This window comes from Oncorhynchus kisutch, linkage group LG19 (genome assembly GCF_002021735.2).
Source record: "Oncorhynchus kisutch isolate 150728-3 linkage group LG19, Okis_V2, whole genome shotgun sequence".
NCBI classification, from domain to species: domain Eukaryota; kingdom Metazoa; phylum Chordata; class Actinopteri; order Salmoniformes; family Salmonidae; genus Oncorhynchus; species Oncorhynchus kisutch.
Genome location: NC_034192.2, coordinates 43,294,678 through 43,321,351, shown reverse-complemented (window position 1 = coordinate 43,321,351; position 26,674 = coordinate 43,294,678). Strand labels below are relative to the sequence as shown.

At 42.3% G+C, this 26,674-nt stretch overlaps 1 protein-coding gene across 6 annotated transcripts in view; it reads left to right on the top strand.

Annotated features, from left to right (window-relative positions):
• LOC109864856 (follistatin-related protein 5) overlaps window positions 1-26,674 on the top strand; it is a 190,930-nt gene that overhangs the window by 20,040 nt on the left and 144,216 nt on the right. For all 6 annotated transcript variants that reach the window (XM_031797808.1, XM_031797806.1, XM_031797805.1 and 3 more), the window contains exon 2: window positions 1,307-1,463. In XM_031797808.1, the coding sequence (XP_031653668.1) occupies window positions 1,307-1,463 (157 nt within the window). The remainder of the gene's footprint in view (window positions 1-1,306; window positions 1,464-26,674) is intronic.

Here is a 26,674-nt window from a genome sequence, read left to right as displayed (position 1 = left end):
TAGTCTGCCTGTAGTACCAGTGTTTGCTTTAGTCTCCCTGGAGTACCAGTATTTGCTTTAGTCTGCCTGGAGTACCAGTATTTGCTTTAGTCTGCCTGTAGTACCAGTATTTGCTTTAGTCTGCCTGTAGTACCAGTGTTTGCTTTAGTCTGCCTGTAGTACCAGTGTTTGCTTCAGTCTGCCTGGAGTACCAGTATTTGCTTTAGTCTGCCTGTAGTACCAGTGTTTGCTTTAGTCTGCCTGTAGTACCAGTGTTTGCTTTAGTCTGCCTGTAGTACCAGTGTTTGCTTTAGCTTGCCTGGAGTTCCGGGGTTTGCACTTTTGCAAACCTACTGCAGGCGCAGAGGAAACCAACAAGTCACACGAACACATTATGAACACTTCCTGGTTTTACAGCAGATCTTTGTATCACATTGCTTTTGTAAATGTGACCCTTGACCTATGGAAACAGCATGTGGGCACGAGCCCTGCCAGCATTGTTGAGATGTCTAATACTCAGAACAACAGGGGAATGGGGTCATACCCCTGATGTCAGTTATTCTAGGGTTGTGATGTGAGGAGGACTTTAAAGCAGCGACATTCACCAAAGTTCGGGCAGTGTTTCACTCAGTAGTACCTTTAGCTCTCATGTAGGTCAACTGAAAAAAGAGACACTAAAACAGTGACTGGAACACATGTTGAAGCTGTTTTATGTTAGCCTGCGTTGTGTCTTTCCGTAGTTCCACGGAAATAGCTTTTTAATAAGGAAATCATTTTTTTTCCACACATGGTGTTTGGTTTGATTGCCACCGTGATAAGGTCAAACTTGTTTTCATACTGTGTAATGAATAATTGAAGACGAGTGATATTCAGAATGTGACTTTATTACTTTAGTACAGTAGATAGTGTAGGAATAATTTTCCGGTGTGCCACTATATCTTCTGTAAATAGCATTTGGATGTTACTATGTTGCAGCAACTAATGAAAATGTTTGTATTAAGCAATGTGTTCTCTCTCACAGTTACTTCTTTTTAACTAATGCCAATTCATCACCATCGTTATCCTAATACATTGACTCTTTTGTCTTCCTTTATCTTCATTGACCTATTTCCCTTTACTTGATTCCAAAGCAGATCTAATCTTCTTCGTTGAGGGTGAGGCACTTATTGAAAGCATTAGTTTAAACCAACGACATATTTGCAATGCCCATTGTCTACACTAATTACAGCTTGGTTGATTTATGGTCTCAGGCCCCCAACCGATATTGAACTGCAGCCACGGTCGAAGGGGTCTGCCGAACTGCTCACGACTCTTTTTTTTTTTACAGGATCAGACCAATGAAGACACCCAGATGCTGCTCGCTGGCATTCTTGTTGGGAATGGTCTCCCTCGGAGTGGGAGTGGGAGTCGTCGAGGGGAGGCCCGGCAAGGAGGAGGGATTCGTGCCTCCACCCTATCCACCTGTCGTGAGGTTCCGACACAAGGTATTGTGTCCCGTTCCATTAGCCTTTCATAACAAGGGGACTCTGCAGTGTTGTGAAGATGATTACAATGGAGTTTCTTGAAAATCAAGCTACTTTAGTTTTTTCTTAAGGCTCAGGGATTTATTACTGGTGTTTTGCCAAGGAGACTTGAGCATCAATTTAACATCATATTTTGAAATGTTGAATATATCTGATTGAGGTGAGGGGAGAAAGGGAATTTATTAGAGGGGGCATGAATACTAAAAGTGAACTGCCATTTTAGCAAAAACATCCAAGTTGAGAGCGTAATTGAAACTTTATCGACTTGACAACGCAGGCCTAGCTCTGCAAGCACAATCGGATTCAAAGTATTTCTCAAAGCACTAACAAGCTCTCTCTCCCCTACTCTGTCTTTCTTACTTAAAAAGGTGAGAGCCATGTGGTTGTCATATTACATAATATATAAATGAAGTCCAATTGGAATGCACAGAAAACCATTTGATGGGCACACTCTTTTGTCTGCAGGCATTTGTGTGTGGGGGTGTGTATGTATGTTTTCTCTGTACACACACTTACTGTAAACCCCCCGTGAGTGATAAGCACTAAAATACACACTCCTCAGCCTCTGCCATCTCGAAATAGAGACCTTTTTAATTATTATTGGCTTATTAATTGTGTTGGCATGTGAATAAAACAAGAGAAACAATGGCAATTTTAAGTCCAGGGATCAGTGTTGATAATGACTATGTGTGAGAGAATGAAGGAGGGGAGAGAGAGAGATAGAGAGAGAAATACAATCTAGAAAAGAGCCATTAAATTCTTCAACCACCTAAAAGGAAGTGATTCCCAAACCTTCCGTAGCAAAGCCATCACCCGCAGAGAGATGAACCTGCAGAAGAGTCCCCTAAGCAAGCTGGTCCTGGGGCTCTGTTCACAAACACAAACAGATCCCACAGAGCCCCAGGACAGCAACGCAATTAGACCAAACCAAATCATGAGAAAACAAAAAGAGAATTACTTGACACATTGGAAATAATTAATAAAAAAACAGAGCAAACTAGAATGCTATTTTACCCTAAACAGAGAGTACACAGTGGCAGAATACCTGACCACTGTAACTGACCCAAAATTAAGGAACGCTTTGACTATGTACAGACTCAGTGAGCATAGCCTTGCTATATGGAGAAAGGTTGCCGTAGGCAGACCTGGCTCTCAAGAGAAGACAGGCTATGTGCACTCTGCCCACAAAATAAGGTGGAAACTGAGCTGTACTTCCAAACCTTCTGCCAAATGTATGACCATATTAGAGACACATATTCTTATTTACAATGACAGCCTACTCTGGCCAAACCATAATGACGCTGGTTATGCACCGCCCTACGGGACTCCCAATCACAGCCAGTTGTGATACAGCCTGGAATCAAACCAGGGTCTGTAGTGACGTCTCTAGCACTGAGATGCAGTGCCTTAGACCGCTGCGCCACTTGGGAGCACATACAACCCATATTTATGTTTATTTATTTTCCTTTTTGTACTTTAAATGTATATAGACTTGATATGACATTTGAAACGTCTCTATTTTGGAACTTGTGTGAGTGTAATATTTACTGTTAACTTTTTATCGTTTATCCATTTCACTTGCTTTGGCAATGCAAACATATGTTTCCCATGCCAATAAAGCCTCTTGAATTGAATTGAGAGAGAGAGAGAGATAGCGAGGGAGGAAGTAGGAGGACAGATGGTGTTAACAGAACGTGAGACACTGCACCGCAGTTACACTGCACCAGAGGCTAGAAGTTGGCGTTGTACTGAAGACAGACTCAAAGGTCATATTGACATGGGAGTTGTTAAAAAAAGGCTAATATTGGCAATGTTTTCATTAATGTGGAACATGTTGTGTTCAGCGTGGCTTAGAAATGTTTTTTATGGACGGTTCTGAACATTGCTGTGCTGCTTCATTGAGGCAAGAGGCTTATAGAAGTGATGCAACTTAATCTACCTTTCCTAAATTGATTTAGACAAAGTCACACGTGTATCTTCAAGTAAGAACTGCCCCTAATCTATAGGGTCAACCTTGTGACTTTATCATAGTATCTGTCCCATAACATATCCCTTGTAAGGTCAAAATAGTAATGTCTTTCAATGTCCATTCCCTTTCAAAAGCAAGCAGAGTACATTATCTTAGGTATACCACTTTAAACTGTGTGACATTGACCATATAATGACTTCATCAATCATGTTTTCAGCAGCAGGACTGAACAGCTTCTTCTCTGCAGTCCACTGCTCACCATTCTCTTTCACCTGTATGCCTCTCAGAAATAAGCTGTGTCTCATACTCAACCATTGTCTAGTTCGGTGAGTGGCACAGTCCTTTTAAAAGGATAAACTTGGATTAGCTAACACAACGTGCCATTGTAACACAGAAGTGATGGTTGCTGATAATGGGCCTCTGTACGCCTATGTAGATATTCCATTTAAAAAATCTGCCGTTTCCAGCTGCAATAGTCATTTACAACATTAACAATGTCTACACTGTATTTCTGATCAATTTGATGTTATTTTAATGGAAAAATGTGCTTTTCTTTCAGGAACAAGGACATTTCTAAGTGACCCCAAAATGTTGAAGGGTAGTGTATATTCAGTCATTACTCCTTTTAAATGTAATGAAATAAGATTTTTTATATTCGGCTATGCAGGCCTCTGGCGAAAACAAGAAAAAAAAAGAGAATAATATGCAAGAATTTGAAATTACCACAGATTTTTTTATGGCTGGCCCACATAATAGGTCCCACACTACATTTTCTCTCAGGGCCCAACACCTTTAATCACTTAGGCACAGGCTGGCATATATTCCAAACCAAAGTTGTCCCTGTGAGTGTTAATATTAATATTCAATGTGTGTGACACCGGACTTCAGCCTTTCTTTACTTATGATTCCAAGTATTTCTCTAGGATCTTTCCAATCTCCTACTCATTTGTGGATTTTGGGGTGGACAAAAATATGTAATCAAAACTATATTAAGTTTAATTGCGTAGATAAATACTCTGCTGTTGCTGTGGAACAGATTACAATAATTTTGTACAGTATAATAAAAAATACAGTAAATTATGTTTAATATCAGGGAGACATATTCTTCAGTGTTGTGGACTTGCCTTTTATTAATATAATATCCAATATGAGTCATGGCTGCAGTAGATGTGTAGCATCTGAGTAGTAAATTAATCATCATGTGTTATGATAAATTAACCTACTGTATTATTGCCAGAGTGGTGTACCCTCTGTGCTGTGACTGTGCTGAGTGGGCCCAACATTGTGGCTTTAACTTTCATTATAAGGAGCGATGCAATGCATATTGATGAATATTGATGACATGGCCCCACTCGGAAAATTAATGTCAGAATTTTTATGGGAATGATTTGTTGATCAAATCAAATCAAATTGTATTAGTCACATGCGCCAAATACAACAGGTGTAGGACCTTACAGTGAAATGCTTAATTACAAGCCCCTAACCAACAATGCAGTTTTAAAAAAACGGATAAGAATAAGATATAAAAGTAACAAGTAATTAAAGAGCAGCAGTAAAATAACAATAGCGAGACTATATACAGGGGATACCGATGTCCGGGGGCACCGGTTAGTTGAGGTAGTATGTAGATGTAGGTATTAACGTGACTAAATGCATAGATGACAACAGAGAGTAGCAGTGGTGTAAAGAGGGGGAGGGGGCAATGCAAATAGTCTGGGTAGCCATTTGACTAGATGTTCAGGAGTCCTATGGCTTGGGGGTAGAAGCTGTTTAGATGCCTCTTGGACCTAGACTTGTCGCTCCGGTACCGCTTACTGTGCCATAGCAGAGAGAACAGTTTATGACTAGGGTTTCTGGAGTCTTTGACATTTATTAGGGCCTTCCTCTGACACCGCCTGGTATAGAGGTACTGGATGATACTGGGCCATTCGCACTACACTCTCTAGTGCCTTGTGGTCGGAGGCTGAGCAGTTGCCATATCAGGCAGTGATGCTACCCGTCAGGATGCTCTCGAGGGTGCAGCTGTAGAACCTTTTGAGGAACTGAGGACCCATGCCAAATCTATTCAGTCTCCTGAGGGGGAATAGGTTTTGTCTTGCCTTCTTCACGACTGTCTGGTGTGCTTGGACCATGTTAGTTTGTTGGTGATGTGGACACCAAGGAACTTGAAGTTCTCAATCTGCTCCACTGTAGCCCCGTCGATGAGAATGGGGGCGTGCTCAGTCCTCTTTTTCCTATAGTCCACAATCATCTCCTTTGTCTTGATCACGTTGAGGGAGAGGTTGTTGTCCTGGGACCACACGGCCAGGTCTCTGACCTCCTCCCTATAGGCTGTCTCTTCGTTGTCAGTGATCAGGCCTACCACTGTTGTGTCATTGGAAAATGTAATGATGTGTTGGAGTCATGCCTGGCCATGCAGTCATGAGTGAACAGGGAGTACAGGAGGGGACTGAGTACACACCCCTGAGGGCCCCTGTGTTGAGGATCAGCTTGGCGGATGTGTTGTTACCATCCCTCACCACCTGCGGGCGGCCCGTCAAGAAGTCAAGGATCCAGTTGCAGAGGGAGGTGTTTAGTCCTAGGGTCCTTAGCTTATTGATGAGCTTTGAGGGCACTATGGTGTTGAACGCTGAGCTGTAGTCAATTAATAGCATTCTCACATTGGTGTTCCTTTTGTCCAGGTGGGAAAGGGCAGTGTGGAGTGCAATAGAGATTGCATCATTTGTGGATCTGTTGGGGTAGTATGCAAGTTGGAGTGGGTCTAGGGTTTCTGGGATGATGGTGTTGATGTGAGCCATGACCAGCCTTTCAAAGCACTTCATGGCTACAGACGTGAGTGCTACGGGTCGGTAGTCATTTAAGCAGGTTACCTTAGTGTTCTTGGGCACAGGCTTGTATGCAAATTAGTAATTGTTTTAAAACATCTCCTGCTATGTCACTGATGCGTCGTGAAACAGTGTTGTTTGATGAAGGCATTGTCTGTATAGTTCTTTTGGGCCTTTTCCCCCAGCAATGTCCCATCCATATCCGCGGCAGCAGGAAGAATGAAGTCCTCCACAATAGTATGGGGCTTACCTGTCCTTGCCACTCGGTAGCTCACCATATAAGACGCTACTAGCCCCTTCTTATTAATGGTATCTGTTGTTTTTATACATGTCTTACTAATTGAAGTCGTCTTAATTCTCGCTCAAAAAACTCCCATGGTTTATCTTTCAAAATGGCATCTTTTGTTTCTAAATGTCTGCATATGAGTGAAGGTTTCAACGAGTTGTGCGATAGTACTTTTGCACATATAACACACTGTGGCTGAGGGGGCAGTAGCTCATCGGCTGCATCAGATTCACAACTGTCAGTGTCCATGTTAGCTGGGCTAACAACAAATGTAGAATTACTGATGCTAGCATTCGATGTACTCATGGAAGCAGAACAACTTGCGTTGTCGACATGTGCCGATGTAGTACTACTGGTAGCAGGTGTAGTACTACTGGTAGCAGGTGTAGTACTACTGGTAGCAGGTGTAGTACTGCTGGTAGTAGCAGTACCTTATTTTTTGTAACCCTTTATCAATTTTCGAGCAAACGGAATGAGCAGCAGCTACGTTTGGCTGCATACGGACCGTTAGTGGAATTCGAGTGAGAGAATAATGGTTAAGGTGATTTGATGTTAATTATTTGACTAGGCTACTTGTATTTGACATTGTGTTGTGATTTCGCTGAACACTAGATTGTTTAATTTTCTTTTTGGCAGTGAAACGAGGGAGAAAAAAACCTCACCCTAATGTTTAGCCCCGTTGGAAAAATAAATGAACTGTTTGAACATGTGAAGAAAAACAATGTAGTATTATTTTTTGGTTTTAAAAGTGAATCCCATTTTTATTAGCCATACCCCCGACGGCATTGCGCATACCCCCGGGGGTATACCAGTTTGGGAATACCTGGCCTAACACCATAACAAAAATCATTTGTTTATTTGAGGCAGGTCTAAAGAAGCATGATATGAGGAAAATGTAGTTTATTTCAGAACAACAGAATAGCATACTCGAAGAGGTGCAAATAGGATGAGAACTACATTGATTTGGGGTTCACTTATATTGGGAGTATTGCGGCAGGTAGCCTAGTGGTTAGAGCATTGGGCCAGTAACCGAAAGGTTGCTAGATTGAATCCCTGAGCTGACAAGGTAAAAATTCTGCCCCTGAACAAGGCAGTTAACCCACTGTTCCCCGATAGGTTCAATTTAAAAAAAATACTTGTTGTCCTTATGTTAGGCTCTGATCTGGCTGTGCCAAATGGCTGTGGGTTACACTAGTTCATTTAGCAGGCAATATTTGCTTAAAATTTCATGGCATTATTTTATAGCATGAAGAATAAAGTTGGACATAGCTGAATAAAATATGAATCATATTTTCTCATGACTTCTTAGGGAGTCCGCACATGCGACTATTTTGTATTGAACGGTTAACAAATTAACAGGTCCTCCTATATGCTTCATTTAGAGTTATTTATGCAACTTTAGGCTGTATGCTTTTATTGTTGTCAGAGTGATTAGAGGGACGATAGAGTGCTGAGTACCAGGCAGTTAGCAAGTTTGGTAGGCTACTAATGACCATTAACAGCATCAGAGCTTGGAGAAGCCTAGTTACCCACCGGTGTGGCAGTAATACGGTCACCGTAATAGCCCTAGGTGCAACTCAATATTAGGAAGGTGTTCCTAATGTTTTGTACACTCACTGTATGTGGGTGCAGGAATAAAGCATTGGAGCAGCGTATCTGGCGTGCAAGCTTTTCTTTTTTTAAAGGATTATTACAATACTTTTTAAAACTTCATGATATTCATTGGTCGTTACAGTCTTGTCCCATCGCTGCAACTCCCGTACGGACTCGGGAGAGGTGAAGGGTCGAGAGCCATGCGTCCTCCGAAACATGACACACTGCTCGTTTAATCCAGAAGCCAGCCACACCAATGTGTCGGAGGAAACACCGCACAACTGGCTACCGTGTCAGTGTGCATGTGCCCAGCCTGCCGTATGTGTTGCTAGAGTGCTGTCATGTCTTTGGCTATGCCGGATTAATTGATAAAACATGCTATTCTATAAAATAATTTCTCTGTAATTAATATCACCTGATTGAGCTAATCATGTAAATGTAATTAACTAGAGAGTCGGGCACCACAAAATAATATTTATAGAGATGTTATCTTCCGAATAAACTCTTAAAGACCTAGTAATATTTTACATCAATAGCAGTCAACATTAATCTTCATCTTACTTCAGTCTCATATTCTGAAAGTTGTAAATTCTTTTATCTGCAAGAACCCTGGCTAACAATTTGAATCAGCAATACAAAATTGGGGTTAATTATTTATTTACTAAATACTTTACTAATCACACAGAATTCACATACACACAATTAAACATAACTTGATTACAAATTACGTCATAAAGCAAAACGTCCCTAGCCGGACGGAACAGATATGACGGCTTGTTACACAAAGGAAAAGGGGCTGGATTGAGTGAAGGACCGGGAAGACAGGAACAAAGGCAAAGCTGTGCTACCGTAAATACAGTATCTTAAGCATTCTAAATTACCGCCCATTTGGAAAAGGAAAATGCAATAAATATTTACTCTGAGCTGCGCTTCAGTAGGTTGGTGGTAGATGGAAGGCCGTGTTGCAAACCGAGTCCTCTGTCCTTTGAAGAATGTTTCTGGTTGTCAATTGGATACGTTGTAGTAATGTCGTTGTGTGATAGACGGGATACTCTGTCTGTTCCCTCCTAACCTGCGTTTGCAGCTGCGGTCGCTAACTCAACAGCTAGGAGGTATCATTTCTGTAGTGAATAAGAGTTATAAAGTTCATACCATTCGCAACCAAAGCTCATGCTGATGTTGGCTTCGTTCTGTAGTTATTATCTGAACCATTCTGACATCGGACCGTCGCCCTCATATCCTCGGAACAGGAAGTTCTATTGTCGTCAATGCTTTATATAGGAAGGGAGAAGAGGGTGTGTTTGAAAAGTTGTATAGTCCATGTCCCTTCACAGAGGCGGGCCACTGAGTGAGCAGCCCTAACTTGAAAACCCACATCTCACATTTTAGAAGCTAAAACCACATTTCATCCCGTCACAAATAATTTCATATTCAAACATTTAAATTGAACAACAATTCCATGTGAATCCGATAACTCTGTGTAGACTTTCCACTGTAGAGTTTACGTTATCTTATCATTGATGAGAATGTCTCAGATGACAACCGAACTGACATCATATTCAAGTACCACCACATATGTTCAATTGCTCAGATTACCAGAATATAGTTCATTTCCCTCCACATTCTGATGTTCCCAGAATCTCTATGTTAACCAAGGGTTTTCTAAATGTAACCTCAGTAGGGTAGAGAGAGGGAAAAGGGGGGAAGAGGTATTTATGACTGTCATAAACCTACCCCCCAGGCCAACGTCATGACAGTGCGGTGGGACAAGGACATCCCGGCCGTCAAATGTTCCCCTATCCCGGACGACTTTGGCCAATTATGTGCCACCTCATGGGTCACCTGGTCGCGGCCGGCTGCAACACAGCTCGGGATCAAACCCGGATCTGTAGCGTCGCCTCTAGCACTGCGAAATAGTGCCTTAGACCGCTGTGCCACTCTGGGGGCCTCAGTCGAGACATTTTGAATGTTTGTATCACACACTCTCCCCTGCAACCTGATCTCATAATTTGACCCATTAATTCAGTGTGGTTACAGAGTTAATACCGCATGGTTACAGGGTTAAAACAGAAACTACTGAAAGGGTTAAGTTTATGTACTAATTCCGAATTGTTAAGGTTAGGCCTATGGTTTGGGGAAGGCTTAAAACAAAATAATAAAAAACAATGCACTGTTCTCTGCTTGCTAGAGAATTGTGAACTGCTCTGAACTGTGTGAGCTTGAACCCAATGTTATGTCATCATTTATCATTTTTTGGGGGTGAGTGCAGTTCCTCTTGCTGTTCATAGGAAAGCACCATGGTCTTGGAGTGGATGCAGTGGCATCCCGTCTTTCACTTCTTTTGAGACACTCATGTTTGTTTTGTTGGGGGGGGGGGTTGCTGGTTTGCATGTCATTTTTGCAATAATACGTGTCACATATCAGTTTGTAAACAATGTCAAATTAAAATTGAAATCATTGAATTAATAAAGCCGCATTCAAACGGTCTCTTTTTTGCTTTCTTGAGCAAGGCTGCTCCAAAATGCAGGTGTTTCAGCCTAGCTCAATGTTTTCTGTGGTGTTGGGGCATCCAGCGGAACATACAGAGCTTAGGGGTTGGTAATGTTTCCTAGTTGCGCCAGGATTGGCTCAGTGTTCTGTCACTCATGGAGACACTATGTCTGTGAGTATAACAGAACTCATATGGCAGGCAAAAACCTGAGAAGAAATCCAAACAGGAAGTGAGAAATCTGAGGTTGGTCGATTTTCAACCCAGGCCCTATTCACAGAGGGGTATGGATGAAGTTGCACTTCCTAGGGCTTCCACTAGATGTCAACCGCCTTTAGAAACTTGAATGAGGCTTCTTCTGTGTTGTGGGGCTGAATAAGAGCTGAATGAGTCAGGTTACTGGCAGAGAGCCATTTCCTGGTCATGCGCATTTCACATCATATCGACCTGCGTTCCATGGCTTCTCTAGACATAAAAGAATTCTCCGGTTGGAACGTTATTGAAGATTTATGATAAAAACATCCTAAAGATTGATTCTATACTTAGTTTGAAATGTTTCTTCGACCTGTAATATAACTTTTTGAAGTTTTTGTCCGAAGTTATGCTGGACCTGCACGAGCGTTTGGACATGTGTACCTAACGCCCTAACAAAAGTAGCTACTTGGACATAAATAATAGACAAAATAATTATCGAACAAATCAAGCATTTATTGTGGAACTAGGATTCCTGGGAGTGCATTCTGACGAAGATCATCAAAGGTAAAGGAGTATTTATAATGTGATCTCTGGTTTCTGTTGACTCCAACATGGCGGATAATTTTTTTTCTTTTTCTGAGCGCTGTCTCAGATTTTTTTCCGTACATTTAAAAAAAAATCTGACACAGCGGTTGCATTAATGAGAGTTATATCTATAATTCCATATGTATAACTTGTATTATCATCTACATTTATGATGAGTACTTCTTTTGAATTGATGTCGCTATGTAAAATAACTGGATGTTTTTGGAACTAGTGAACAAAACGCGCCAATGTAAACTCAGATTTTTTTATATAAATATTAACTTTATCAAACAAAACATACATGTATTGTGTAACATGAAGTCCTATGAGTGTCACCTGATGAAGATCATCAAAGGTTAGTGAATCATTTTATCTCTATTTGTGCTTTTTGTGACTCCTCTCTTTGGCTGGAAAAATGGCTGTGTTTTTCGGTGGCTTGGTGGTGACCTTACATAACGATTAATAATGAGATATCTGTTGTTTTGAATTTGGCGCCCTGCACTTTCACTGGCTGTTGTCATATCGATCCCGTTAACGGGATTGCAGCCCTAATAAGTTTTAAGGGTCTCTTTTCCAAGCTTATAATTATAAACATTCAGCATTGGCCATGCTGTCAATCCAGCATGATTTCTTCCCCTCTCAAATCAACCATTAACTTGGAACTGGGAAAGCTCACTTCAGTGAGTTCAAGACACCTGAGAACTCGGGAATGAAAGTGTTTCGACTGGGAAAATACGTTTTGAACTCGGAATTATACATTTGGGAACTTGGGCCTCTTTCTAGAGCTACGACCTGAAGATCACTGACATCATCATGATTTCACTTAGTTTTTTCCCGAGTTCCCAGTTGTCTTGAAAGCACCAGAAATCCAGAGACTGCCAGACTTTGATGACAAAGACCTTCCTGTTCAAGTGAGCACAGCACAACAAGGTTAGTCCAAAAATGTCTTGCATGCTGCTGCATAAATGATGTAATATGCCAGGGAGATATGTATACTGTAGCTAAGAATGTAATAGTAAGTGTATGTTGTGTAGTAAACTGTTATGTGCCTCACCCTTATAATTTGGTCTATTTTCTCCTCTTAATTTTCCCTACGGTTCTGACTTGGTGGTGCACATGTAGCCTATAACCTGTTTTAGAGAAATGTAATCATTGAATATTGTAAGAGCTTTCATTGTCTGCTTATATGACCACTTTATTTATCCTATGGTTCTGACTTGGTGTACAGGGAGAACACTGTAAGAACAGCCCATGTTCTGAATTATGTTACTGTATATTTCAAAAGTGCTGAACAAATAGTTATATTGACTATGTCCGTCGTAGCTCGCTTATTAATGTCTTAATAGAAATTACGGCCTCTTATGCACTTGTCATCCTCTTATGCCATAGTTTGTACATCTCAATTGTCAGTAGAAACCACATTTGTTTAAGCAAGTCAGCCATATCAGCTGTTTTTTTAAAGGCAGTAAATGAGTATGAATTAACTGTTTCGCTGCCAGACAAGGCTCAGCTGATAGCCATGTGTGGCAGTGGTAAGATATTGGGACTGCTGTTGGGACTCTGCTGTTAGGACAGCTTTATGTAGGCCCTAACAGTTTGTGGCCACCGTTTGTCACCGTTATAGTGCAATTCATGTATTGTTTAGTGTTGTGTTGTATAGTGGGTTTGCTGCCAGGCATCCCCCCCAAAAATGTGTTTTGCCCCACCAAGATTTACAGTTGAAGTCAGAAGTTTACATACACCTTAGGCAAATACATTTAAACTCAGTTTTTTCACAATTCCTGACAATTAATCAGAGTGAAAATGCCCTGTCCTAGGTCAGTTAGGATCACCACTTTATTTTAAGAATGTGAAATGTCAGAATTATAGTAGAGAGAATTATTTATTTCAGCTTTGATTTCTTTCATCACATTTCCAGTGGGTCAGAAGTTTACATATACTCAATTAGTATTTGGTAGCATTGCCTTTAAATTGTTTAACTTGGGTCAAACGTTCCGTGTAGCCTTCCACAAGCTTCCCACAATAAGTTGGGTGAATTTTGGCCCATTCCTCCTGACAGAGCTGGTGTAATTGAGGCAGGTTTGTAGGCCTCTTTGCTTGCACACACTTTTTCAATTCTGCCCACAAAATTTCTATAGAATTGAGGTCAGGGCTTTGTGATGGCCACTCCAATACCTTGACTTTGTTGTTCTTAAGCCAATTTGCTACAACTTTGGAAGTATGCTTGGGGTTATTGTCCTTTTGGAAGACCCATTTGCGACCAAGCTTTAACTTTAACTGATGTCTTGAGATGTTGCTTCAATATATCCACATAATTTTCCTGCCTCACGATGCCATTTATTTTGTGAAGTGCACCAGTCCCTCCTGCAGCAAAGCACCCCCACACCATGATGCCGCCACCCCCGTGCTTCATGGTTGGGATGGTGTTCTTCGGCTTGCAAGATCCCCCCCTCCTTTTTTCTCCAAACATAACGATTATGACCAAACAGTTATATTTTTGTTTCATAAGACCAGAGGACATTTCTCCAAAAAGTCTGGCTTTTTTTATGGCGGTTTTGGAGCAGTGGCTTCTTCCTTGCTGAGCGGCCTTTCAGGTTACCTCGATATAGGACTTGTTTCACTGTGGATATAGATACCTGCTTCCTCCAGTATCTTCACAAGGTCCTTTGCTGTTGTTCTAGGATTGATTTGCACTTTTCGCACCAAAGTACGCTTATCTCTAGGAGACAGAATGCGTCTCCTTCCTGAGCGGTGATGACTGCGTGGTCCCATGGTGTTTATACTTGCATACTATTGTTCGTACAGATGAACGTGGTACCTTCAGGCGTTTGGAAATTGCTCCAAAGGATGAACCAGACTTGTGGAGGTCTACAATTTTTTTTCTGAGGTCTTGGCTGATTTCTTTTGATTTTCCCATGATGTCAAGCAAAGAGGCACTCAGTTTGAAGGTAGGCCTTGAAATACATCCACAGGTACAATTGACTGAAATTATGTCAATTAGCCTATCAGAAGCTTCTAAAGCCATGACATAATTTTCTCGAATTTGCCAAGCTGTTTAAAGGCACAGTCAACTTAGTGTATGTAAACTTCTGACCCACTGGAATTGTGATACAGTGAATTATAAGTGAAATAATCTGCCTGTAAACAATTGTTGGAAAAATGACTTCTGTCATGCACAAAGTAGATGTCCTAACCTAATTGCCTAAACTATAGTTTGTTAACAAGACATTTCTGGAGTGGCTGAAAACAAGTTTTAATGACTCCAACATAAGTGTATGTAAACATCCGACTTCAACTGTCCATGCTTAAATCACCACTGAGTTGATGCAAGCTTTGACTGGAATCCAGTGGAGTGTGCGAAAGAGCGAGGTGACATGAGAGAACTTGGGAGGGTTGAAAACCAGGCGGGCTGCAACGTACTGGATATGTTGCAGGGGATTGATGGCACAATCTAAAACACAAAACCAAACCTACACTGGAGTTGCTCACCAAGACAACATTGAATGGCCTAGTTACAGTTTTGAATATTGTACAATCCAGCTGTGCACAGCTCTTAGAGACTTACCCCAAAAGAGTCCCAGCTGTAATCGCTGCCAAACGTGCTTCTATAAAGTTTGGACTCGGGGGTGTGAATACTAATGTTAAGGAGCTCAGTATTTCTGTATTTCATTTTCAATAAATTTGCAAAATGTTCTAAAAACGTGTTTTCACTTTAACCCATCTCAAATTCATGCTGTGACACAACAAAATGTGGAATAAGTCAAAGGGTATGAATACTTTCTGAAAACACTGTATATCGACATCCTCGAGGACTTTCTTTTGACCAACCTGCACTCTCCAGTCTCTCCCTTGTCAAGGATCTCCCTTCTCTCTCATTACTGACATCCACATAAGGAATTACTCTGCGACGAGCACAGACAAATAACACTGGCGTCCAACTTCACAATAAAGCCAAATAACACTGGAGCACAGTTCCATGATAAAGCCAAATAATACTGGAGCACAACTCCATGATAAAGCCAAATAACACTGGAGCACAACTCCATGATAAAGCCAAATAACACTGGAGCACAACTCCATGATAAAGCCAAATAATACTGGAGCACAACTCCATGATAAAGCCAAATAACACTGGAGCACAACTCCATGATAAAGCCAAATAACACTGGAGCACAACTCCATGATAAAGCCAAATAACACTGGAGCACAACTCCATGATAAAGCCAAATAACACTGGAGCACAGCTCCATGATAAAGTCAGATAATACTGGAGCACAGCTCCATGATAAAGCCAAATAATACTGGAGCACAGTTCCATGATAAAGCCAAATAATACTGGAGCACAGTTCCATGATAAAGCCAAATAATACTGGAGCACAGTTCCATGATAAAGCCAAATAATACTGGAGCACAGTTCCATGATAAAGCCAAATAATACTGGAGCACAGTTCCATGATAAAGCCAGATAATACTGGAGCACAGTTCCATGATAAAGCCAAATAATACTGGAGCACAACTCCATGATAAAGCCAAATAATACTGGAGCACAGCTCCATGATAAAGCCAAATAATACTGGAGCACAGTTCCATGATAAAGCCAAATAATACTGGAGCACAGCTCCATGATAAAGCCACATAATACTGGAGCACAACTCCATGATAAAGCCAAATAATACTGGAGCACAACTCCATGATAAAGCCAAATAATACTGGAGCACAACTCCATGATAAAGCCAAATAATACTGGAGCACAACTCCATGATAAAGCCAAATAACACTGGAGCACAACTCCATGATAAAGCCAAATAACACTGGAGCACAACTCCATGATAAAGCCAAATAATACTGGAGCACAACTCCATGATAAAGCCAAATAACACTGGAGCACAACTCCATGATAAAGCCAAATAACACTGGAGCACAACTCCATGATAAAGCCAAATAACACTGGAGCACAACTCCATGATAAAGCCAAATAACACTGGAGCACAGCTCCATGATAAAGTCAGATAATACTGGAGCACAGCTCCATGATAAAGCCAAATAATACTGGAGCACAGTTCCATGATAAAGCCAAATAATACTGGAGCACAGTTCCATGATAAAGCCAAATAATACTGGAGCACAGTTCCATGATAAAGCCAAATAATACTGGAGCACAGTTCCATGATAAAGCCAAATAATACTGGAGCACAGTTCCATGATAAAGCCAGATAATACTGGAGCACAGTTCCATGATAAAGCCAAATAATACTGGAGCACAACTCCATGATAAAGCCAAATAATACTGGAGCACAGCTCCATGATAAAGCCACATAATACTGGAGCACAGCTCCATGATAAAGCCAAATAATACTGGAGCACAGCTCCATGATAAAGCCAAATAATACTGGAGCACAACTCCATGATAAAGCCAAATAATACTGGAGCACAGCTCCATGATAAAGCCAAATAATACTGGAGCATGATAAAACAGATGACTAGCCAGACATTCGGTTAAAGGTCTGCTTACGAAAAGTAATGAATGTTCTTTCCTCTGTGATAAAATATATCCATTAGCTAGGTGCATTAATAACGAAGCAGAGAAATACCATTACAGCTTTTGCATATTGTAAAATTTGCCTTATGAGTATAGACAGGTATGCTTGGTTTATTTGTCAAACTGGTCTGTGGGAATGTATGGCCGGTTATGATAAATTCATAATGATAAATTCCTAACTCATTGTGTTGAATATTTCTCTTGCTATTTGTCTTTAAACCTACTGTTTGTATTTCGCTTACAACATCTATGTCGAGGTGAATTGTTTTGAGGGGCGTCAAGGACCATCCACACAGAACAGTATGTCAAAGAGGGTAAATTTGCTTACCAAAGTGCACTTAAAGTCCATAGGAATGCAGTTATAATTGTTGAGAGGTGAGGTCTCTTAGCTACAGCAAAGACCTTGTTCTGGAATTGCTTTGCATGCCTTTACTCAGCCATGGATCAGGACAGAGTGGAGGATGATTGGGGTAACGGGTTGGAGTGAGCTGGTACTCTGTCATAACACTGCTTGTGCTCGGGTTTATGCCATTGAGATAAGCTGTGACCCCATTAGCTTTCATTAAAAAGACTGTTTCCAATCACATAGAGCCATTCAGCTTATAGTATGGAGCTTTGTCTCTGTGGTCATCAACAGCCAATCGGCTGCCTTACCTGTGATGTCATTCCACAAATGCCCAAATGTCCCGCTGTTTTTGTAAACTAATCCAAATGAGTGATTAGGATTTTTATTCTAATCACCATTAGCTGTTTAAGAAGCAGCAGATATTCTTCCTGGGGTCCACACAAAACATAGAGCGTGAAAAAATACACAACACTAATGGACTGGGACAACAAGTGTGAAATCGGCTAAGTCATTCCACAAATGCCCAAATGTCCCTCTGTTTTCGGAAACTAGGCCTAATCCAAATGAGTGTGAAATCTGCTAAGTGATAGGTGTATATATGGGCATATACCATATTAAAACATTTTGTCATTTCTATTCATTTTCAAGAATATCCTTGTCCATATGAATTAAAGCACACCTATATTCAATTTCTATTTTCAAATCAAATCATATCAAAGTTTATGTGTGATGTGCGCTGAATACAACAGGTACACCTTACAGTGAAATTCTTACTTACAGGCTCTAACCAACAGTGCAAAAAAAGGTATTAGGTGAACGATAGGTAAGTAAAGAAATAAAAGCAACAGTAAAAAGACAGTTAAAAATAACAGTAGCGAGGCTATATACAGTAGCGAGGCTATAACAGTAGCGAGGCTATAACAGTAGCGAGGCTATATACAGACACCGGTTAGTCGGGCTGATTGAGGTAGCATGTACATGTAGATATGGTTAAAGTGACTATGTATATATGATGAACAGAGAGTAGCAGTAGTGTAAAATATGGATTGGCGGGTGGTGGGTGGCGGGACACAATGCAGATAGCCCGGTTAGCCAATGTGCAGGGGCACTGGTTGGTCGGGCCAATTGAGGTAGTATGTACATGCATGTATAGTTAAAGTGACTATGCATATATGATAAACAGAGAGTAGCAGCAGCGTAAAAGAGGGGTTGGGGGGAGGCACACAATGCAAATATTCCGGGTAGCAATTTGATTACCTGTTCAGGAGTCTTATGGCTAGGGGGTAAAAACTGTTGAGAAGCCTTTTTTGTCCTAGACTTGGCACTCCGGTACCACTTGCCATGCGGTAGTAGAGAGAACAGTCTATGACTGGGGTGGCTGGGATCTTTGACAATTTAGGGCCTTCCTCTGACACCGCCTGGTGTAGAGGTCCTAGATGGCAGGCAGCTTAGCCCCAGTAATGTACTGGGCCGTACACACTACCCTCTGTAGTGCCTTGCGGTCGGAGGCCAAGCAATTTCTGTACCAGGCAGTGATGCTCTCGATGTTGCAGCTGTAGAACCTTTTGAGGATCTGAGCATCCATGCCAAATATTTTTTGTTTCCTGAGAGGGAATATGCTTTGTTGTGCCCTCTTTACGACTGTCTTTGTGTGTCTGGAACATTCTAGTTTGTTGGTGATGTGGACACCAAGGAACTTGAAGCTCTCAACCTGTTCCACTACAGCCCTGTCGATGAGAATGGGGGTGTGCTTGGTCCTCCTTTTCCTGTAGTCCACAATCATCTCCTTAGTCTTGGTTACGTTGAGGGATAGGGTGTTATTCTGGCACCACCCGGCCAGGTCTTTGACCTCCTCCCTATAGGCTGTCTCGTCGTTGTCGGTGATCAGGCCTACCACTGTTGTGTCGTCTGCAAACTTAATGATGGTGTTGGAGTCGTGCCTGGTCTTGCAGTCGTTGGTGAACAGGGAGTACAGGAGGGGACTGAGCACGCACCTCTGGGGGGCTCCAGTGTTGAGGATCAGCATGGCAGATGTGTTGCTACCTACCCTCACCACCTGGGGGCGTCCCGTCAGGAAGTCCAGGCAGAGGAAGGTGTTTAGCCCCAGGATCTTAGTGATGACTTTTGAGGGTACTATGGTATTGAACGCTGAGCTGTGGTCAATGAATAGCATTCTCACATTCTTTAAAAGTAACTTCCTCGCCATTTTAGATAAGCATGCTCCGTTCAAAAAATGCAGAACTAAGAACAGAAAACTTCAACAAGCATTTATCAACAGCTGGCCATGCCTTCCGCCTGGCTACTCCAACCTCGGCCAACAGCCCCCCCCCCCCGCAGCTACTCGCCCAAGCCTCTCCAGGTTCTCCTTTACCCAAATCCAGATAGCAGATGTTCTGAAAGAGCTGCAAAACCTGGACCCGTACAAATCAGCTGGGCTTGACAATCTGGACCCTCTATTTCTGAAACTATCCGCCGCCATTGTCGCAACCCCTATTACCAGCCTGTTCAACCTCTCTTTCATATCGTCTGAGATCCCCAAGGATTGGAAAGCTGCCGCAGTCATCCCCCTCTTCAAAGGGGGAGACACCCTGGACCCAAACTGTTACAGACCTATATCCATCCTGCCCTGCCTATCTAAGGTCTTCGAAAGCCAAGTCAACAAACAGGTCACTGACCATCTCGAATCCCACCGTACCTTCTCCGCTGTGCAATCTGGTTTCCGAGCCGGTCACGCGTGCACCTCAGCCACGCTCAAGGTACTAAACGATATCATAACCGCCATCGATAAAAGACAGTACTGTGCAGCCGTCTTCATCGACTTTGCCAAGGCTTTCGACTCTGTCAATCACCATATTCTTATCGGCAGACTCAGTAGCCTCGGTTTTTCGGATGACTGCCTTGCCTGGTTCACCAATTACCTTGCAGACAGAGTTCAGTGTGTCAAATCGGAGGGCATGCTGTCCGGTCCTCTGGCAGTCTCTATGGGGGTGCCACAGGGTTCAATCCTCGGGCCGACTCTTTTCTCTGTATATATCAATGATGTTGCTCTTGCTGCGGGCGATTCCCTGATCTACCTCTACGCAGACGACACCATTCTATATGCTTCCGGCCCGTCCTTGGACACTGTGCTATCTAACCTCCAAACGAGCTTCAATGCCATACAACACTCCTTCCGTGGCCTCCAACTGCTCTTAAACACTAGTAAAACCAAATGCATGCTTTTCAACCGTTCGCTGCCTGCACCCGCATGCCTGACCAGCATCACCACCCTGGATGGTTCCGACCTAGAATATGTGGACATCTATAAGTATCTAGGTGTCTGGCTAGACTGTAAACTCTCCTTCCAGACTCATATCAAACATCTCCAATCGAAAATCAAATCAAGAGTCGGCTTTCTATTCCGCAACAAAGCCTCCTTCACTCACGCCGCAAAACTTACCCTAGTAAAACTGACTATCCTACCGATCCTCGACTTCGGAGATGTCATCTACAAAATTGCTTCCAACTCTCTACTCAGCAAACTGGATGCAGTTTATCACAGTGCCATCCGTTTTGTCACTAAAGCACCTTATACCACCCACCACTGCGACTTGTATGCTCTAGTCGGCTGACCCTCGCTACATATTCGTCGCCAGACCCACTGGCTCCAGGTCATCTACAAGTCCATGCTAGGTAAAGCTCCGCCTTATCTCAGTTCACTGGTCACGATGGCAACACGCATCCGTAGCACACGCTCCAGCAGGTGTATCTCACTGATCATCCCTAAAGCCAACACCTCATTTGGCCGCCTTTCGTTCCAGTTCTCTGCTGCCTGTGGCTGGAACGAATTGCAAAAATCGCTGAAGTTGGGGACTTTTATCTCCCTCACCAACTTCAAACATCTGCTATCTGAGCAGCTAAACGATGGCTGCAGCTGTACATAGTCTATCGGGAAATAGCCCACCCATTTTTACCTACCTCATCCCCATACTGTTTTTATTTATTTACTTTTCTGCTCTTTTGCACACCAATATCTCTACCTGTACATGACCATCTGATCATTTATCACTCCAGTGTTAATCTGCAAAATTTTAATTATTCGCCTACCTCCTCATGCCTTTTGCACACAATGTATATAGACTCCCCTTTTTTTTCTACTGTGTTATTGACTTGTTAATTGTTTACTCCATGTGTAACTCTGTGTTGTATGTTCACACTGCTATGCTTTATCTTGGCCAGGTCGCAGTTGCAAATGAGAACTTGTTCTCAACTAGCCTACCTGGTTAAATAAAGGTGAAATAAAAAAATTAAAAATCAAAGGTGTTCCTTTTGTCCAGGTGGAAAAGGGCAGTGTGGAGTGCAATAGAGATTGCATCATCTGTGGATCTGTTGTTTGCAGTGGAAACCATGATATGGCTATGCCCATTATATAACAGACCTCTGTTCAAATGCATGTGTATTTGAGTATTTTAGTATTTTCAAATAATATGCCCCGAATCAACTACTTCTAATTCAGTATTTTTCAAGTAACAAATATCTAAGTGTCTTTGAAAGTGAAATACCCTAAATAGTATTTTAAACCATGCCTGTTATATAATCATTAGATAAATGGATTGTCATTTTTCTCGTGGAGAATATTGACAACACAATAACCAAACAACGTGCCTTCAGAAAGTATTCACACCCCTTGACTTTTTCCACATTTAGTTTTTTTATGAATTTAAAATTGATACAATTTTGATTTCGTGCCACTGGCTTACACACACTTTTTCAATTTAAATTATTATACAAAATTATTGCAACCAATAGAATGTTGTATACATGGGGTGAAAGAGAGTCGGACCAAAATGCAGCGTGGTATTTTTGATACATGTTTAATGACGACGACAAAAACGAACAATACAAAAACAACAAACGTAACGTGAAAACCTATACAGCCTATCTGGTGCAAACAAACACAAAGACAGGAACAATCACCCACCAAACACTCAAAGAATATGGCTGCCTAAATATGGTTCCCAATCAGAGACAACGATAATCACCTGCCTCTAATTGAGAACCACTTCAGGCAACCATAGACTTTTCTAGATAACCCTACTAAGCCACAATCCCAATACCTACTAAAACCCCAAGACAAAACACACCACATAATAACCCCATGTCACACCCTGGCCTGACCAAAATAATAAAGAAAACACAAAATACTAAGACCAGGGCGTGACAGGGGATACAACCATCCCAGCTCTGCAGATTTTGCTGCAAAGATACAGAATCAGTAGATAATTTTTTGATACTGTCCATGTGTACAGTGCCTTCGGAAAGTATTCAGACCACAACTTTTTCCACATTATGTTACATTAGAGACTTTAATAAAAAATGTGATTGAATTTTTTTCCCCCGACAACAATCTGCACATAATACCCCATAATGACAAAGCAAAAACAGGTTTTTAGACATTTATGACACTTATGTAAATATTACATTTACATAAGTATTCAGACCCTTTACTCAGTACTTTGTTGAAGCACCTTTGGCAGTGATGACAGCATCGAGTCTTCTTGGGCATGACACTACAATCTTGGCACACCTGCATTTGTTTTTCCCATTCCTCTCTGCGGATCCTCTCAAGCTCTGTCAGGTTGGATGGGGAGCGTTTCTGCACAGCTATTTTCAGGTCTCTCCAGAGATGTTAGATCGGGTTCAAGTCCGTGCTCTGGCTGGGCCACACAAAGACATTCAGAGACTAGTCCTTGGCTTAGGATCGTTGTCCTGTTGGAAGGTGAACCTTTGCCCCAGTCTGAGGTCCTGAGTGCTCTGGAGCAGGTTTTCATCAAGGATCTCTGTACTTTGCTCTGCTCATCTTTCCCTTGACTCTAAACACACAGCCAAGACAACGCAGGAGTGGCTTTGGGACAAGTCTCTGCATATCCTTGAGTGGCCCAGCCAGAGCCCGGAATTAAACCTGATCGAACATCACTGGAGAGACCTGAAAATAGCTGTGCAGCGACAGTCCCCATCCAACCTGGCATAGCTTGAGAGGATCTGCAGAGAAGAACGGGAGAAACTCCCCAAATACAGGTGTGGCACGATTCTAGCGTCATACCCACGAAGACTCGAGACTGTAATCGCTGTCAAAAGTGCTTCAACAAAGTACTGAGTAAAGGGTGTGAATACTTACCGTATGTAAATGTCATATTTCAGTTTTTATATGACATTTTTTGCTAAAATATCAAAAAATCTGTTTTTGCTTTGTCACTATGCGGTAGCGTGTAGATTGATGAGGGATTTAAAAAAAAAATTTTTTAGAAAAAGGCTGTAATGTAACAAAATGTGAAAAAAAGTCAAGGGGTCTGAATACTTTTTGAATGCACCGTCTTACCATGGTGACATGGGATGTTCCTGAGTGGCCCATTTACAGTTTTGATTTAAAGGTGATTCAAACATGTATTGACTCAGGGGTGGGAATACTTATGTAAATTAGATATTTCTGTATTTCATTTTCAAGAAATTTGCTAACATTGAGCGTAGATGGGTGAGATTTTCTTTTTAATCCACTTTGAGGCTGTAGTACAACAAAATGTGGAATACATCAAGGGGTATGAATACTTTCTGAAGGCACTGTATGGTACTAACATAACAAAGGAAGAGGCATTTTTACATGAGTTTGTTTTGACATTATCTACTTGTCGTAGCATCACAAAATGGAGCCAAGGAGAGGGCGGCTGATGAGAGCCACAGCTCATACGCACTGGGCCACCCACATGGCAAATCTAGATTAAAAGTGGATAAGCCGACAGAGAGAGAGAGAGGGATTTAGTTAGAGAGGGTGTGTATGTGTGAGTGAGAGAGAGAGAACCAGAGAGAGAGGGAGATAGAAATAGAGATCGAGAGATATAGCGATAGAGGGGGGAGAGACAGATAGCTCAACTTGATTAAGGTTGAAAGGCAAGCTTTAGTGAAACAGTGTCCGCAGGGTACGCAGAGTGGAGAGGCGGTATGTATATGTGTGCGAGCCTGTGCGTAAATCTGTGTGTGTTCCTGATTGGGTAGATAAAGCTTGAGAGAGAGGCGGGCGGTCCGCCAGCTAGCTGTAACAGGGGGCAGATGGTCCATTGGTGTACAGCTGGGGGTAACAGGGGGCACATGGGCCATGGGTGTACAGCTGGGGATAACAAGGGGCACATGGGCCATGGGTGTACAGTTGGGGATAACAGGGGGCACATGGGCCATGGGTGTACAGCTAGGGATAACAGGGGGCACATGGGCCATGGGTGTACAGCTGGGGATAACAGGGGGCACATGGGCCATGGGTGTACAGCTTGGGATAACAGGGGGCACATGGGCCATGGGTGTACAGCTGGGGATAACAGGGGGCACATGGACCATGGGTGTACAGCTGGGGATAACAGGGGCACATGGACCATGGGTGTACAGCTGGGGATAACAGGGGGCACATGGGCCATGGGTGTACAGCTGGGGGTAACAGGGGGCACATGGGCCATGGGTGTACAGCTGGGGATAACAGGGGCACATGGACCATGGGTGTACAGCTGGGGATAACAGGGGGCACATGGGCCATGGGTGTACAGCTGGGGATAACAGGGGGCACATGGGCCATGGATGTACAGCTGGGGATAACAGGGCAGATGGGCCATGGGTGTACAGCTGGGGGTAACAGGGCAGATGGGCCATGGGTGTACAGCTGGGGGTAACAGGGCATAGATGGCCCTTGGTGTACAGCTGGGGATAACACGGGGCAGATGGGCCATGGATGTACAGCTGGGGGTAACAGGGCATAGATGGCCCTTGGTGTACAGCTGGGGGTAACACGGGGCAGATGGGCCATGGGTGTATAGCTGGGGGTAACAGGGCATAGATGGCCCTTGGTGTACAGCTGGGGGTAACAGGGCAGATGTGCCATGGGTGTACAGCTGTGTGCTCGCTCCACCAGCCCCAGGGAGATGTCTGCCAAAGGCCTATGAAATCGCTCCCCTTTAAAATGCGCCCCCAACAGACTTTCCATGCAAAGTATCTCCTCAACTAATTGATCCTCTTACTTTGGCTACATTTATACAGTAGTCGTGTCTTTGAATATTCCAGGCAATATGTTCTTAGCTATAGGATGGATGGTCTTTTTGACTCTCTCACAATTCCTGTTTAGTTGAAAATGAATAGTTAGTGGCAAATATTTATGCATTGTTATCTGTAGAACACTAATGGTGACTTGGCACGTATAAGAGCCATGTTCCCTGATTGGACCATTCATGTATTAGAGCCATCATGTTCCCTGATGGGATCATTCTGTGTTGACATGGATTGCCTGGGTAGTGGTCAGTAGGTAAAATGTTTTTGAAACCCACTGAAATTTGAAGGCAGATCATTTTCCTACAGTGTGCCTGTTACGAACATCGTTAGAATGAGACCAAGGTGCAGCGTGGCAGGCGTACATTTTTTCTTTATTCAAAAGGACACTGAAAAACAACAAAATAAGCAAACGAACTTAAAGCTATATGCAGAGCAGAATGCAACTACACACAAACAATATCTCACAACTGAAGGTGGGAAAAAGGTCTGCCTAAGTATGATCCCCAATCAGAGACAACGATAGACAGCTGCCTCTGATTGAGAACCATACCCGGCCAACAAAGAAATAGACAAACTAAAATGCCCACCCAAATCACACCCTGACCTAACCAAATAGAGAAATAAAAAGGCTCTCTAAGGTCAGGGCGTGACAGTGCCATGCTGAACACTACCCTGGTGAGTGAAGTGACCTTCTCTATTACATGGGTAAGTAATGTGTTGGCATGGTGCGGTTCAACATACATGACTTGTCTGGCATCAAGAAGCCAATATGAGTCAATTTCCCCTTTAATTTCATGCCTCTATACTCTAGTGACATATTAATGTTGACATGGCTCAATACCAGAGTACATTTTCTATTGACACGGAAAACAGCAAGATACATGAAACACTAGCAAGTATGTTATTAGGCATTCTGTCAACTGAGACACTCTACAACATGTCACCACTCTGATGAACACTTTTTGATGAGTCATACAGTCCATTGATTTAGGTAAATCCATTGGGGATTTGTATGTAAACATTTTACATTCTATACATTTTCTGTGCATTTTACTATGTCAATCGATGTGTTAGATAAAATGAATGATAAGTATTTTCTGATTGGTATCAGTCAGAGAAAAGAGAAAAGCTCTCGTTATTGACTCTGGACATATTACATTACCCTGCCAGTAGCAGGAATAAAAAGGAGGAATTCTGCACACAGAGAATGGAATCAAATATTTATATGGTCTTCAACAGCTGGTGAATTGCCATACACTACTGTAAATTGAAGCCTTTTATT